This window comes from Schistocerca gregaria, chromosome X, assembly GCF_023897955.1.
Source record: "Schistocerca gregaria isolate iqSchGreg1 chromosome X, iqSchGreg1.2, whole genome shotgun sequence".
In the NCBI taxonomy this organism is placed as follows: domain Eukaryota; kingdom Metazoa; phylum Arthropoda; class Insecta; order Orthoptera; family Acrididae; genus Schistocerca; species Schistocerca gregaria.
In genome coordinates, this window is record NC_064931.1 from 600,387,533 (window position 1) to 600,403,644 (window position 16,112).

Below are 16,112 nucleotides of genomic sequence, written 5' to 3' on the forward strand. Positions count from 1 at the left end.
TGCAGAATATCTTCTAGGCCTAAAAGGTCTGTTCATTGGGGAAGTAGAAATATCCTGGAAATCTGTACTACAAGTACGTAAATGCAGCAAATCCTGTCAGAATTGTCGTACATAAAGTGTCCCTTGCTATGATCGTGTAATTGTTGTTCATGTATTTAGCTACCACAATAACACTGAGAGAAGTTCCTCAATAACAGTGAGAGAAGTTTCCATTAGTAACGTCTCGAAATTGTAAAATACACTAAAAACGAAAAGCTTAACATTTGCACACCGTTAAATTTCAAATTAATTATACTGTGCGCAGTGTGCGGGCGAAACAATAGCACTTGGAAAACCACATACAGAGCACTAAAGTGAATATCCATTGGCTACACAGTTACTAATAACTTTTCTGTTTTCGAAAATTACAGTTCTTATCTACGTGTTTCTGATACTTTGAATACTGGTGAATATGTTTAATTTTCAGCATTGTCGGAAGCACGTAAAATTGCGTAGCGTGCTGAGGAGTCAGGTCGGAATGTCATAATTCTGGGTGACAGAGACTCAAAAACTGTATAATAAATTCTTGAACGATTTAATGGCTGTTTCGCTGCGTGTTTTTCCACCATTAGTGGAATTGGTAACATCTATGAGCTCAGTAGGACTCGTTAGGAAAGATACTGAGATTCACAGTTTCGAAAGTTCTCAGAGTAGTGTAGCTGAGGGTTAATGTCTTAGTGAGAAGGCTGCATTAGCTGTGCACGTGCGATGGGTTCAGACAAACCGAGTGGCCATTGTATCAGCTGAGGCTGTTAGAGAAACAGTTGTTTTAGTGGAATGCAGTAGGCCAGTACAGCCTAGGTCAAAATCCGTGGGGCCTGACCATTGGAGTCAGGGTTGGAGTTGAGTTAGGACTGAAAGCACATGGCACCTACCACGCACAATCTATTCTTTCGCACAGTTGTCACCATCCAAGTACAATTCAATATTACTGTCTCAGGTTATACAACGTAAGTTAGCTATATTGCTGCTCAGCCCATAACTGTGAGGGTGAAACAGAAGCTCACCTAACAATTAGACAGTTTAAACAAGTTGAAAGTAAGAATGAAGCTGTGTGAGAAAGTAAGACTAATTGTTACCCTCCCAAGAAGTGAGAACACAAAAGTGTAAGATACGTAGTAGAAACACGTGACACTTCGCTGTGTTTGACCACCACTGAAGTTACTGAAACAAACATAACTTAGGTAACTTATAAATAACTACAGTATTCTATGTTCACATTCGAGGACATGAAGTATGGCAAAAATACTCCACAATTTACCCAGAGACGTGTGCAAATCGTCAGAGAATCCCAACTTCTCTGAATAACAGGAATAGCAACGGTAAAAGTGATAGGCCAAGGAAAACAGTAATTGTGCAGGACGCGTGGATACGATCATAATTCCATTCTACAGATGGTATTTCACTCTTGAAAGCGTTTTAGATGGATATCTGCTGCTATTCTCTAATTCCCAATGCAAAAAACCACCAAGTGATGTTGGTTACTATGGTTACTATGTATGTCTTATCACTGTTAACTACCACTGCTTTTAAAAGTAGACCCTATGAAGAATTACTGCTATTTCCTACGTTTTATCCTGGTATTGGAGTAAAACGTTGTGGCTAACGAATACGGATTACTTGATATGACTAGGAACGCCAAATACATACCATCATCACTGTAGTGGCTTTATGTTTGCTAATTACTAAATCTTCGATGATTAATTTGAAAAAAATCAGCTCTGTTTGTATGCAGGAGGCTAAAAATATTCTACTGAAAAAAAAATTGTAACACCAAGAAGATGTTGTGCGACATAAGCGAAAGTTGGTAGGCGTGTTTCTACACCTGAAAGATAATGTCTGTTTAAATTTCACACAATTCGCGTAAGAGTGGCGCTATTAGCACCGCTATGGAGATGCAAATCAGGTTTGCTTTAAATATACTCTGTAACGTTCGTAAACGTTAGTTACGTTCGAGATGGACATGGTGAGTTGACGTTACGAAAGTTAAAAAGTCGATCAAGAAGGCTAGGAGAGTATTCTTACTAGAAAGAGCAGGGAAGCAGTTGTTAGCATCCCACTTAGTAAATGAATCGACTTCATTTACTTCCTGTACGATGGACGTGGAAGAATTACGGGCAAATTTTAAACACATTGTAAATCACGCACTGGACAAGTATGTGCCGAAAAAGTGGGTTACTGACGGAAAAGACCCACCGTGTTTTAACAGCGCAATTCGGGGAATGCTCAGGAAGCAAAGGCAGTTGAACTCGCGGTACAGGAAATGTCGGGAGAGTGAGGACAGGCAAAAGTTAGTAGAGATTCGTGCTGCTGTAAAAAGAGCGATGTGCGAAGCATTCAACCACTACCACCGTCATACCTTAGCAAAAGATCTTGCTGAAAACCCGAGGAAATTCTGGTCTTACGTAAAATCGGTAAGCGGGTCGAAGGCTCCCATCCAGTCACTCACTGATCAGTCTGGCCTGGCGACGGAAGACAGCAAAACGAAAGCTGAAATTTTAAATTTAGCATTTGAGAAACCTTTCACGCAGCAGGATCGTACAAACATACCGCCGTTTGAGTCTCGTACAGATTCCCGTATAGAGGACATAGTGATAGACATCCCTGGGGTTGTCAAGCAGCTGAATGGGTTGAAAATAAATAAATCTCCACGTCCTGATGGGACTCCAATTCGGTTTTTCAGAGAGTACTCTACTGCATTGGATTCTTAATTAGCTTGTATTTATCACGAATCTCCTGCCCAACGTAAAGACCCGAGCAACTGGAGAAAAGCGCAGGTGACGCCTGTATATAAGAAGGGTAAAAGGACGGATCCTCAAAATTACAGACCAATATCTTTAACATCGGTTTGTTGCAGGATTCTCGAACATATTCTCAGTTCGAATATAATGAATTTCCTTGACACAGAGAAGTTGCTGTCCATGCATCAGCACGGCTTTAGAAAGCATCGCTCCTGCGAAACGCAACTCGCCCTTTTTTCACATATCTTGCGAACCATGGATGAAGGGTATCAGACGGATGCCATTTTCCTTGACTTCCGGAAAGTTGTGGTGCGAGGTACCCTCCACCACGCACAGTATGGTGAATTGCGGAGTATGTATGTAGATGTAGATTTTATTCAAGAATGTGTTTAAAGCGACGAAGACATTATCAGCAACACACTGAATTTGGACGAGAAACTGGATGTTCTGCGATATTGCAGAAAGACTTGGCAGGAACGTAGCCACTATACATGATTGCTAGCAGCGGTGGTCACGAGAATGTACGGTTACAAGAAGGCTGGGCTTCGGACGGCCGAGTGGCACTACCGAGAGGGAAGACCGTCGTGTTTGGTGTATGGCTCTGTCGCATCGTACTGCGTCTGCAGCAGCAATTTTAGCAGCAATTGGCACCACAGTGACCAAACTCACTGTTTCAAATTGGTTACTTTAAGGACAGTTCCTAGCCAGACGCCCTGTATCGTGCATTCCACTGACTTCAAACCACCACCATTTGCGACTTCAGTGGTTTCAAGCGGGAGTTCATTGGGGGCAAGGTGAATGTCTTGTATTTTCTAATGAAAGCTGGTTCTGTCTCGGTACCAGTGATGGCCATATTTTGGCTAGGACGCCAATTGAGGAGTTGTACCCAACATGTCTGCGTGCTAAACACACTGGACCTAGACCTGGAGTTATCGTCTTGGCTATCATTTCGTATGACAGCAGAAGCATTCTCGTTCTCCCACGCACCCTGACTGCAAATTTGTACGCAAATCTGGTGATTCGACCGGTTGTCATTCATGAAAAACATTCCTGTGGGTGTTTTCCAACAGGATAACGCTCACCTACATACCGCCATTGTAACCCAACATGCTCTACAGGGATTCGACATGTTGCCTTGGCTTGCTCGATTACCAATTGGAGACAATCGAACAGCTATGGGATATCATCGGAAGATAACTCCAATGTCGTCCACAAACTATATTAATCGTTCCTGTATTGACGGAAAAAGTGCAACAGCATGGAACTCCATGCCACAAACTGACATCCGCACCTTTGTAGTACAACGCATACGCCTTTGTTTGCTTGCATTCAACATTCTGGCGGCTACACAGGTTATTAATGCAACAACAGTTCACATTTGCAATGGCTTATCTCGCATTTATATTACCCTGTTATCGTCCAATGTTAACCACTTAAATGTGTTACCTAGACATTTTTTCCTGAAGTGTCATTAATGTATGTTAATTATTTTTTGCGGTTGCGATCTCTTTTCTGTGACTGCATATATCATGTGTGGGCTACTGGACTAGTTGTTGATAACTACTTGCTAATAAGTTCAGTATTACTTCGATAGACTGTCCTTCCATCCTTACGCCATAGAGTACTCTGCGTCCTTGCTAAGAAAATTAATGTCAGTCTCCGCTATTACTATTTGGTCAGTGTATTTTCGTGCTGCCGGCCAGTGTGGCCGTGCAGTTAAAGGCGCTTCAGTCTGGAACCGAGTGACCGCTACGGTCGCAGGTTCGAATCCTGCCTCGGGCGTGGATGTGTGTGATGTCCTTAGGTTAGTTAGGTTTAAGTAGTTCTAAGTTCTAGGGGACTGATGACCACAGATGTTAAGTCCCATAGTGCTCAGAGCCATTTGACCCCTATTTTCGTGCTATAGATTTTAGGACGTTTCCGAGTAAATCTACGACTTATGCGTCCGGATCTGGCAGGCGACTGACACAGCAAAGAATTAACCTAAGTTTCCCAACACCAGGTGCTCTTGTCCATATGAGCAGTCGGACTCGTTTTAGATCTCCCTGTACCTATTGTGTTTACGTGTTGCTTTAAACCTTCCACATCACAGAGAGCCTAATTTTAAAATTTTCTACTTCAAACTTGGGATTTCTGTCGACTCTTAGTTCAAAATACTATGTGAGGCCAAATGCTTTCTTGGAGAGGGTTGTGTTTACAGATTTAGGATTAAAAGTAGACTTAATGTCACCTTCATCGGCCAAAATCTCAAATTTCTTTACTGAATTGTACCGTGATAAAGACATTTATGAATTCCTAATACCGACGCAGGTATTTGTAGAATACAAATTAAAGACTTTTTGGAGGTGGCTGCTGCGAAGAACACAGCGACGCTGAATCCTGGAGCAGATGAATCACGGCGACCATTCACGATTCAGGAAAAATACGAGTTAGCGCGAACATGTGACTCACTGGGTCAGTGTTACTAGGAATCCTTTGAGGTTGACTGACAATACTAACTAGACTCTGGGAATGGGGTTACTCCAGTTAGTGGTTGACCAGCCACTGTGCATTAGGATCGAGGTTATATGCAAATAAACTATGGCAGCAACGACCGTCCGACCTCTGCTGGAGTGGAGAGATGTACTTGCGATAATTTGCCAACTGCAGTGACGCACAAAGGGCAGCACGTGGAGCGTGCAGATCTCGTCGGCATATCTGACTGCCGCCAGCACCCGGTGTGCTTTGCCAGTCGGGGTGGAGACCGCGCCGCATGTTGTACTCACATTGCAGTGCGCTCCGAGAGAAGCTTGTGCTCAGTAAATATTACTTCCGACGGTAAGTGTGCCAATTCTGAACGAATCTAAGCACCCTTTCTGATTTTCTTGTTTGTATATTTTTGAGTTGTCAGGCTTTCAAATGATCCGAAGCTGCTTCCTTTGTCTTCCGATCCTGTCGACAGCTTCTCATTTCTGTACACACATTACAGCCCACATCCTTAATAATTCATTTTTCATGACTGACTTATTCCAAGTCACACTAAACCAATTCACTCTTCAGGTGAAAATTTTTCATAGGTTTTTTCCTTCTGCAGCAGCAAATTTGAAACAGCTCTAGTACTCCTTGTCCTGTTTGCTAGTCCATATATTACTTCCATACTCTGTACTCCAGATGTACAGTTCCGGGAGCTGGCACACAGTTTTAATTCACCAATAAGTTTCATATCACTGCACGTTCTTCTCTCCCCACACATACATTAAGTCAGAACACAAGTTCAAAAACACTGAAATAAGTAGATTTTTGTAGTGGTCACCACATATAAATGTGTGCGTGTGGAATAACTGCATATAAATCCACTGGGAAATTTTAAACTCTTTATGAGGCGTATGGATTCGTTACTGTACTGTATGTTAGAGAGCAACAAGCAGTTAGTGGTCTGTGGTGATTTCGATGTAGAATTTCTGAAGGATTGTGGCACGAGAAATTGTGTGGATATCTTATATGGATCCTACAATTCGATCTTAGTAATTAACTTTCCAGAACAGATGGATAATGGCATTAGGACTGGTTGGTCATGTTTTCTCCGACGAAGCTCAAAGCAAGATAATAACTATATAACCCAACAAGAAATGCTCTTTCTGATCATGATGCGCATTTAGTTAGGATGAATAAGACAGTGCTTTACACTATAGATTCTCCTCGATGGAAATCGGAATATTTAATAATTTCAAGACAAATTTTTTGAGGAATAGTTTACAGTTGATGGGCTGGGATAAAATTTATAATGAACCAAGAGTTGACATAAAATTGAAACTATTCCATGATAAATTCATATAATTATTTGAAAATACCTTGCCTCGTAAACTGATCAGAAAGGATGTTAAACAGCCACGTAAATAACAATGAATCACTAGATCAATTAAAGTGTCTTGTGAAAAGAAAACGGGACTTATCAGTTGGCATGAAAAAGTAGAGATCCTTCAGTAGTTGCATGCTATAAAACTACTCAGAATTACTAAGGAAAGTTATTAAAAATCAAGGAACACGCGAATTATATCATATATCAGTAATTACTATTGCAGACTTTCCTCTGTAGCACTGTATCTCAAAGGCTTCGATTCTCCACAGTTCCGGCTTTCCCACAATCCACGTTTCTCTACCATACAATGCTCTGTTCCAAAAGTACACTCAGAAAGTTCTTCCTCACATTAAGTTCTGTGTCTGATACTAGTAGACTTAACTCTGTATGGAATGCAGCGAAAGGATAGACAGGACAAAAGGCCACAGAGTTGGATAATATTACTACTGTTTTAAAAGGAAGGGCTATAAATGGTCAGTCACAAGTAGCGGTATGAATAATTATTTATTGAGTGTAGCGGGAAGTATAGGGACAAGCAGCTCAAGAGAAAACTCAAAGCAATATGTTGGAAAAGGAACTCACATAAAACTCAATCATATAGATATCTCACATACATCTTAAATTAGAAAAATTCTCTCACAAAATAAAACGTCATCTGCATTTGGTGGTGTTTCCAACAGAGTGCTAAAGAGATGTTCCATGTAATAATCGCTGCCTTTTTTGGAGCATGTTATGCACCACTAACTCAGGATATTTTTCCAGAAATACAAAAACATACCATTGTTAAACCCTCTATAATAAAGATGATAGTAGACGTGCGAATAACTTCAAACCCGTTTCGTTGCTGACATTAATATCTTCAGTAAATTACAGTTTAAGTTACAGAAGAGTTGCTCAGCTGAGAATGCCATATATACATTCACTCACTAAATTTTGCAGTCATTAAATAACAAAATAACACTGCTTGAAACAATATTTTCCTTGATAAACTGTTTTATCGAAATGATAGTATAGACATCCAGTGGATTATGTCATATCTATCCAAAAGAATAGAGGAAATTATACTTCGTAATTCAGCCAATGTAAACAGGAGAGATTATTCTGAATGAGAAAAAAATCACTTATGGGTTTCGACAAGTCTGAATCATACGTTCAATATTCTTTCTCGTGCATGTAATCGGCCTTCGTTCTAATACCCACAAAACACAATCACTTCTTTTTGCAGATGACGCTAGTATTGTAGTCAACTGAAACGTTCATATAGCAACAGAAAAAATCGTAAATAATTTTCTTAACATTTTAATTGAGTGGTTCTCTGCAAATGGTCTCTCCTAATTTCAAAAAGAACCAACATATCCATTTCTGCCCATGTAAAGGTACTACGCCAATGGTAAGTATAACACGTGAAAAGTAAATAACAGCTAGGGTGGTGTCCATATTGATGAGAATTTAAACTGGAAAAAAACATTTTTTGAACAATGAAACAACTTATTTCAGCCTTATTTGCAGTTCGAGTCATTGTAAACCTTGGGGAGAGACAAACCAGTAAGTTAACATATTTTGAGTATTTTCACTCAATAATGCCACTAGAATAATAATCTTTAAGAAACAAAGTCTTCGTTGCTCAAGAATAATAATAATATGTGGTGCTCACTCAGTACCATCTTGTAGAGATCTATTTAAGGAGTTAGGCATTTTCACAACTGCTTCGGTGTATATTTATTCCCTCATGAAGTTTGTTGTAAATAACTCACTACAGCTCAAAGGGCAAAATGATGCACATAATTACAAATCCAGAAGAAAAAATGGCATTCATTATTCCACATTAAGTTTGTCTTTGGCGCAAAATGGGGCACATAATGCTGACGCCAAAATTCTTGATCACTTACGCAATGATGTAAAATGTCTGACGTACAGGAAGTTAAATTTGAAAAACTAAAGAAGTTTCTCGTTTACAACTCCTTCCATTTTGTAGATGAGTCATTTTTTGTAGTGTGTAAAACGTGGTGTTTAGGAATTAAAACTTCACATCAGGACTGGAAAAAATTAAAGCGATAAAAGATAAAGAGGAAAACACTTCTAAATGGTCAGCATGTATTTACGCATGAATGTATAATCTGAATGCAAAATGCCTCATTCCAGATCATTACAATTAATCGTGCAATTAATCCATGGAACATGAAACAGACTACCTAAGATCATAAAAGAACTCACTCCAAATCTAAAAATGAACATAATGCTCACTTACATAGTATCCGCTATAGGCGCGTTCATCCGAAACTGCTGGAACTCTTTTGCTCGTTGGAACTCTTGTGCTGGCTGGAACGCTTCTCAATCTGGAAGTCTTCTGTTAGCTGGACTCTGCCTTGTTTGGAGTTTAAGGTTGTGTTTTGGGCTGGTGTTGTTGGAACAATTGGGCAATAGAAATGTTTTGTATCTTTCGTGAATATACGACGATGACTCACCAATTCTGCAGATTATTATTGCAACCTACACATATAGGAAGACCAGCTGCAGTAATACCCAGGATTCTCTTTCCTAGTGGAGCAACCTACGTCCCAATGATTTTACGTTAAGTATTGCTTTTGCCAGCAACAGAGAACTGACTCTGCAAATACAAGTCTTTTAGTTTTTCCGGATGTTTATCTGGAGGTGGAAGAAACAAAGAAAAATGTGCCTAATTCTGTAAGTGCCGACATTACTATTCGGTGTAATCCTTAACGTCTGAAGATCATCTCATCACATCGATAGTAAGTGGAATGCTTCCCAATGTAGAGGGAACATTTCAGTTACTCAATGCGTATGACATATTAATGGACAGACGAAATCAGCTTGCACTGTACATCTCTCCGTAACTTACAAGGCTCATACTTAGATGATTTTGCCATTTTTCCGGCAACTTTTCATGATTCTGTCATTACAGCCTGTTCCTGGATATCTCTGGAAGCCAAAGTGATCATCCCACAGGTTGGCTACTCCCAGTCGTCCTATTATTCTACGGATAATTCATGTCGGTATTCCACAAACACGCCATCTTAAACTGATGGTACGGTAATACACATGTCTGCGTCTGCCATTTTGGAATTAAAATTTTTACATTCCACTTGAAATCTGAGGGTTTTTTCCCGGTCGCATGTATTTTGCGCACCAGCTGGAATAGTTCTGTCATGGCTGGCTCTCCTTATAATTCAGAGGTAACGTCGTCAACGCCAGCTACTTTTTTCGACTTCGGCCTTTTATGTGCTCTGCCTTCTCGCAGTATCACATCTCCTATCTCGTATTGAGATAATTCCTTTTTCCTTTCTATAATATCTTCTTCAGGTTTTTTTCCTCGTATAACCCGTGGATCTCTTTCAGCTTTCCCTTCTTTGGTTAGTACTGTTAATCTGTCTGAGCTCTTGATTTTTGTACAGGTGCTTCTCTTTTCTCCAGAAGTTAACTTTCTGTAGGAGGAATCTATCATTCCTCTCGTCTTGTACACTTCTACAGCCTAGCATATGCCGTCTAGCCATTCCCGCTTAGCAATTTTGCACTTAGTATCAGTCTAAGTTTTTAGACGTCTGTCATTTATTTTGCCTGCTTCATGTACTGTATTTTTACATTTTCTCCTTTATTCATTTACATATAATATGTTTTGTGTTATCCAAGGATTTCTACTGTCACTTCTCGTTTTACTGTTTCTGTTGGCTTCACTATTTCATATCCCGAAGCTACTCAATCGTCATCTACTGTGTATTTCGTTTCCTGTTTCAATCAATCGTCACCTTATACTCCTTTTCAGGTTCTTAATCTCTGATTCTTTTAATTTATCAAGTCTCAGCTCCTTAGTTTCCTACTTTTCCGCTATTTCTTCAGTTCCGTAACATTTAAACTATGATCAGAGTCCACGTCTGCCATTGGAATTCTTTTGAAGTTTAAAATCCAGTTTCGAAATCTGTCTTATTATATAATCTGTCTGAAATCTTCCGGTCTCTCTAGGTTTCTTACACGCACACAACGTTCTATCATGATTCTTAAACCAAGTGTTTGCACTAGGCTGTAATTATGCTTTCTGACATCTACTTAAAACTTCTCCTTGGCTTTGGCCTACGTGATATACTACCGTTGTGTTACGACTGTTTTCATAGACAGTTCCCCTAGGGTTTCATCCGCCTAAACTGGAATTTTTTTCTAACTTTCATGACAGTGCGTAGGCATACATGTAATCTTGTGATGACAACAACAACAAATACAACAACAAAACGACTGAAGCTGACGCTCAGTGCTGTCAGACTGCCTTTTCATCTCATATAGCACCAAGGAGAGCACCGAATTTAAGGTGCGCAGGCGACGGTCGGTTCGCCATCAACAATGAAGCCACTGCGAACAGTTCTGGGATTTAAATCCATACATTGTCCGATAATTCGATGATCAGTAGGTTCACGCCCTTACTTTTTCACTCTCTCTGGTCGGAACACTGGTGATGAAAATGAGTAAGTTATATTACCAATCTGATTAATAGGATTTACACTGCCTGGCAAAAATGTAGCAACCAGAAAGGAAGAAGGAAACATGAAACTTCGCGGGCTGAGATGGTATGACGCGTTATTTCAGCGATTATAGAACCGAGTAAAATTTACAAAAAACTAAAAGAACTAGGCAGTATGAGCCCACTTATCAGTATGACGTTGTACCTCTCTGGGCTCGAAATATGTACAGATTCAGTTGGGGAGGGTGTCATAAAGCTATTGTATCTTCTCTTGAGGCAAACTGGCCCACAGCTGTAGTAATTGGTTCTTGATACCTTAGATACTGACACTGGACAGAGTTGGCGTTCGTGCTGGTCCCGCCCATGTCAAGGGTATAGCAGGTGATACTGCTGACCACAGTAGTACCTCAATATCACGCAGACAGTTTATACAGACACGTGCCATTCGTGAACGAGCATTGTCTTGTTGAGAAGTGACACCACAGTACTTTCGCATGAGAAGTAACATACGAGGCCGCCGCGCGGGGTAGCCGAGCGGTCAGGGGCGCCCTGTCACAGTTCGCGCGGCTCCGCCCTTAGAAGGTTCGAGTACTCCCTCGGGCATGGGTGTGTGTTTTGTCCTTAGCGTAAGTTAGTTTAAGTTAAGATTAAGTAGTGTGTAAGCCTAGAGACCGATGACCTCAGCAGTTCGGTCCCATAAGTCCTTCCCTCAAATTTCCACATTTTTGTCAGCCGCTGTGGCCGAGCGGTTCTAGGCGCTTCAGTCTGGAACCGCGCGACCGCTACGATCGCAAGTTCGAATCCTGCCTCGATCATGGATATTTGTGATGTCCTAAGGTTAGTTATGTTTAAGTAGTTCTAGAGGACTGATGGCCGCAGATGTTAAGTCCCACAGTGCTCAGAGCCATTTGAATCATGTTTGAACCATACGAGGACGCAGGTTGTGCGAGATGCAATATTGATGGAAGAACGGGACCTTTATCCACTCAGATCGCCGCCATACTCGTCGATGATGGTCATCAGGACTAGTGCCGAACCACGATTTATCGCTGAGCACAGTTTGACGCCGTTCACCAGCAATCAATGCATCCCGGTCACGGCAGACATTCGCATCATAGTATTAATGGCAGCCTACGTGTGAGATAGTAATTCTCTGGTCCGGTTGCTGCTAATCTCAGACCAATAGTTGCAGGGGGTCCATTATTTCTTCTCGGGTGGCAGGTGCAGTTGTGGTGGCGTTACAATGTGCTTGATGCACAACTAGGCGCTCTTCCCTTGTGTGGTCTGATGTGGTCGACCGGAACCTTTAAGGGTATACCTGCTCTCATGCTCGCATGCAGTTCTACCTTGGGCCACTGTCACATCTGAATGCGGCACAACTCTGGATATTGCACCATTCGACCAACAAACCAAATGAAGACCCACAGTAACGGTCCCTTCAAAGTCTGTCAGGTGTTGATAACTCGTGTACGTGACCACTCAGCACATGATTTGCTCACCTCCCCTATACACCTTACAAAGCCTGATAACAACACTAAACACGTACAGTATAGCACCAATGCACTTTGGTGGCCGTTCTGTCACAGATAATTGCAATTTTAATCATTTACATTATCGCCGATGGTGTGTAACTGTACGAAGTTGCTTTGACATCTGGCCGTGTCTACTTTCGTAGGGCGATGTATTATATGAGCACATCACTTATTTTGTTCCACCACTAGGATTAAAGTAGGCCAACTCCGAGTCGCGCGACAAGTCATTATCGTTCGTTGGCAATATTGGCTGTGGAAACGTTATTTATTCACAAACAACTGCATATGTATTTTAATAAATGAAAAGCACCAGTTTGCTTTTGTTCTACAATATTACTTTTATTGTTAACCGGTTTTCGGCTTACAAGGTCATCTTCAGACATTTACTGAGTATTATCACCAAAGAAGTTAAATGTTAGCAGACAACACTGGAAGAGAAGTAACACATCTAGACTGATGTAGAAACATACAGTAACATCTTTGCAGTGAAAAAGTAAAAACTGAACTTTACACGTATAACAATGGAGTAGACAGGAAAAACTTTAGCACAAAATAGGAATAGCTTGCCTACATAACAGTTTATTAATAAACAAAACTAGTAAAATACCGGTAAAATAAAATTAGTACTAGACAAGGCTTCATCAGGAGGTATGAAACATGGAGAGTGATACACAACAAATTAAAAGAAGATACAGTTATCAATGTAAATACAGAATACATAAGGAACTTAAGCAATACCAATAAGGAAAACAGAAATAAATAAATGCAGGAAATTGGAGGTGTTTGAGGGAACCTACAGTCTAAGAGTGTGGTGCTGCTGCATTTTAACATTAACATTATAATCAAAGCAGTGGCTGTGTAACAGTTTTCATTAAATAAATGAGCAATGTAAAATATGAATCGTATTTGATGAGACAACTACAAGGGGTGTTGGACAGTAATATTAGCACCAGTTAAAAGAAAGCCTTAACTATTGAAACTACAGTCTATATGGAATACAAAGACAAGCAAAATTGTTAACGAATATGAACCCAGTGCCTCCTAGAATACACTCCTGGAAATTGAAATAAAAACACCGTGAATTCATTGTCCCAGGAAGGGGAAACTTTATTGACACATTCCTGGGGTCAGATACATCACATGATCACACTGACAGAACCACAGGCACATAGACACAGGCAACAGAGCATGCACAATGTCGGCACTAGTACAGTGTATATCCACCTTTCGCAGCAATGCAGGCTGCTATTCTCCCATGGAGACGATCGTAGAGATGCTGGATGTAGTCCTTTGGAACGGCTTGCCATGCCATTTCCACCTGGCGCCTTAGTTGGACCAGCGTTCGTGCTGGACGTGCAGACCGCGTGAGACGACGCTTCATCCAGTCCCAATCATGCTCAATGGGGGACAGATCCGGAGATCTTGCTGGCCAGGGTAGTTGACTTACACCTTCTAGAGCACGTTGGGTGGCACGGGATACATGCGGACATGCATTGTCCTGTTGGAACAGCAAGTTCCCTTGCCGGTCTAGGAATGGTAGAACGATGGGTTAGATGACGGTTTGGATGTACCGTGCACTATTCAGTGTCTAGAAGGTGTAAGTCAACTACCCTGGCCAGCAAGATCTCCGGATCTGTCCCCCATTGAGCATGTTTGGGCTGGATGAAGCGTCGTCTCACGCGGTCTGCACGTCCAGCACGAACGCTGGTCCAACTGAGGCGCCAGGTGGAAATGGCATGGCAAGCCGTTCCACAGGACTACATCCAGCATCTCTACGATCGTCTTCATGGGAGAATAGCAGCCTGCATTGCTGCGAAAGGTGGCTATACACTGTACTAGTGCCGACATTGTGCATGCTCTGTTGCCTGTGTCTATGTGCCTGTGGTTCTGTCAGTGTGATCATGTGATGTATCTGACCCCAGAAATGTGTCAATAAAGTTTCCCATTCCTGGGACAATCAATTCACGGTGTTCTAATTCCAATTCCAGGAGTGTACTACTACCCCTGTCGTTATTATAAGCTAAGGGCGTGAGCAATCATTCATTGTGTGTGTCACGTTTTAGAGCTAGCAGCGAGTAATAAAAAAATGTTCCCTCAGTGCACCTTGTATGAATAAATGCGAAAATGGGACGCGTCTCTCAAATTTTATTTCTTTAAAGATATGTTGCTGCAACATGTGGGTGCAATGCAGTACCTACTAAAAACCGTTAATCATGTAACAAATACTGTGTCATTTTGTCTTTTTCAGCAATTTAGGTCTTAAATTTTGAAGAGAAATATTCTCTACTAAAATCCCTGGAAACTGGGAGTTAAACTATTTTAGTTAGCTAACGCTGAAAGTACGCGTGAAGAGTGGAATTCTCGCTAGTTTGAGAAAAAATCCTCAAGTTTTTGCGATTCTCACATTTTATGATGGTAGGTTATCGCTATTTAGTGAACTGGGTCTCGAACACATACTGCGTGCATCTTAAATAATGAATTCAATGCAAAAGTAGAAGTAATTATGTATGTTGGACTAAAATCGGCGTCTCATGTGACAAAAATGTGTGTGTGGGTTGGTAATCGTCGGTTCCTCATTTCAGTAATTAATGTCTGGCTGTTGCAGATATGACAACGCTATGGAGGCTCCCTTTGGTAACAGTCCTACTGCTGAACACCGCAGCAGGTGACATTGACTACGAAGACATCGTGGTAAGTTCATGGCCTACCGGCAACGACGTCGCCATTAATACTCAGTGTTTAATGTCAAAAGCTTCGCTAAACCCTTGTAAGCTGGACTTTTAATCAAAGAAATGTAGAAAATATAAATACCAATAGATCTCTGCATCTGCTCGTGCATGTGATTTTATCATTTTTGTAAACAGAAATATAAACTAACTGATCGACGGGAGAAATCCAACCAAGCATGGGCTTTTTATTCCGCGTCAATTTCTCCAGACGTCTCCCTAAAGTGTCGTTTTGTGTTCAATGGCATCGCTTTGAAATTTGCGTCAATGACTGGTTAATCATGTCTTGAATACACACTCGACTGACTTATCTTTTCAAATCGCGATAAATTTTCACAGCTAGGTAAAGAAACCTACACCTATGAAGAAATACTGGAGTATGACGTAGTTGGTCACTTGTTTGTCACGAATTTAGTCTCTAGACCGTGGAAACGGCGGAAATGCTGCACCTATTGTCACATAATGAGCAATATTTTTACAAAATGCATCTGAGAAGTTTTCAGGGAAAAATTAAACGTTAGTTACAAACATAACTGATTTACAATCTTCAGAGTAATCACCATTAGCTACAACATCTCACGTCGGTTGTAAAGCTGTTGGATACTATTAGAAGACGCTTCCTGTGGATATTCAACATACTGGTTGGTGGGAACGCAGGCACATATAGTAATAACAATAATTGAAACAGCTGCAGTTATTGTGTTATACATTTTATTGCATGACCGACTTCGAGGCTTCACGCCTCATTCTCAGATGCATCTGTGCACA

General features: G+C 41.0%; 1 protein-coding gene across 2 annotated transcripts in view; it reads left to right on the forward strand.

Annotated features, from left to right (window-relative positions):
• Positions 1-16,112, forward strand: part of LOC126299244 (MAM and LDL-receptor class A domain-containing protein 1-like) — a 352,356-nt gene that overhangs the window by 58,428 nt on the left and 277,816 nt on the right. The window contains exons 1-2 of one of the 2 annotated variants that reach the window (XM_049991033.1): positions 5,513-5,597; positions 15,224-15,309. In XM_049991033.1, the coding sequence (XP_049846990.1) occupies positions 15,226-15,309 (84 nt within the window). In that variant the 5' untranslated portion in view covers positions 5,513-5,597; positions 15,224-15,225. Of the gene's footprint in view, positions 1-5,512; positions 5,598-15,223; positions 15,310-16,112 lie in introns of those variants that run through there. The other variant, XM_049991032.1, reaches the window with a different exon arrangement.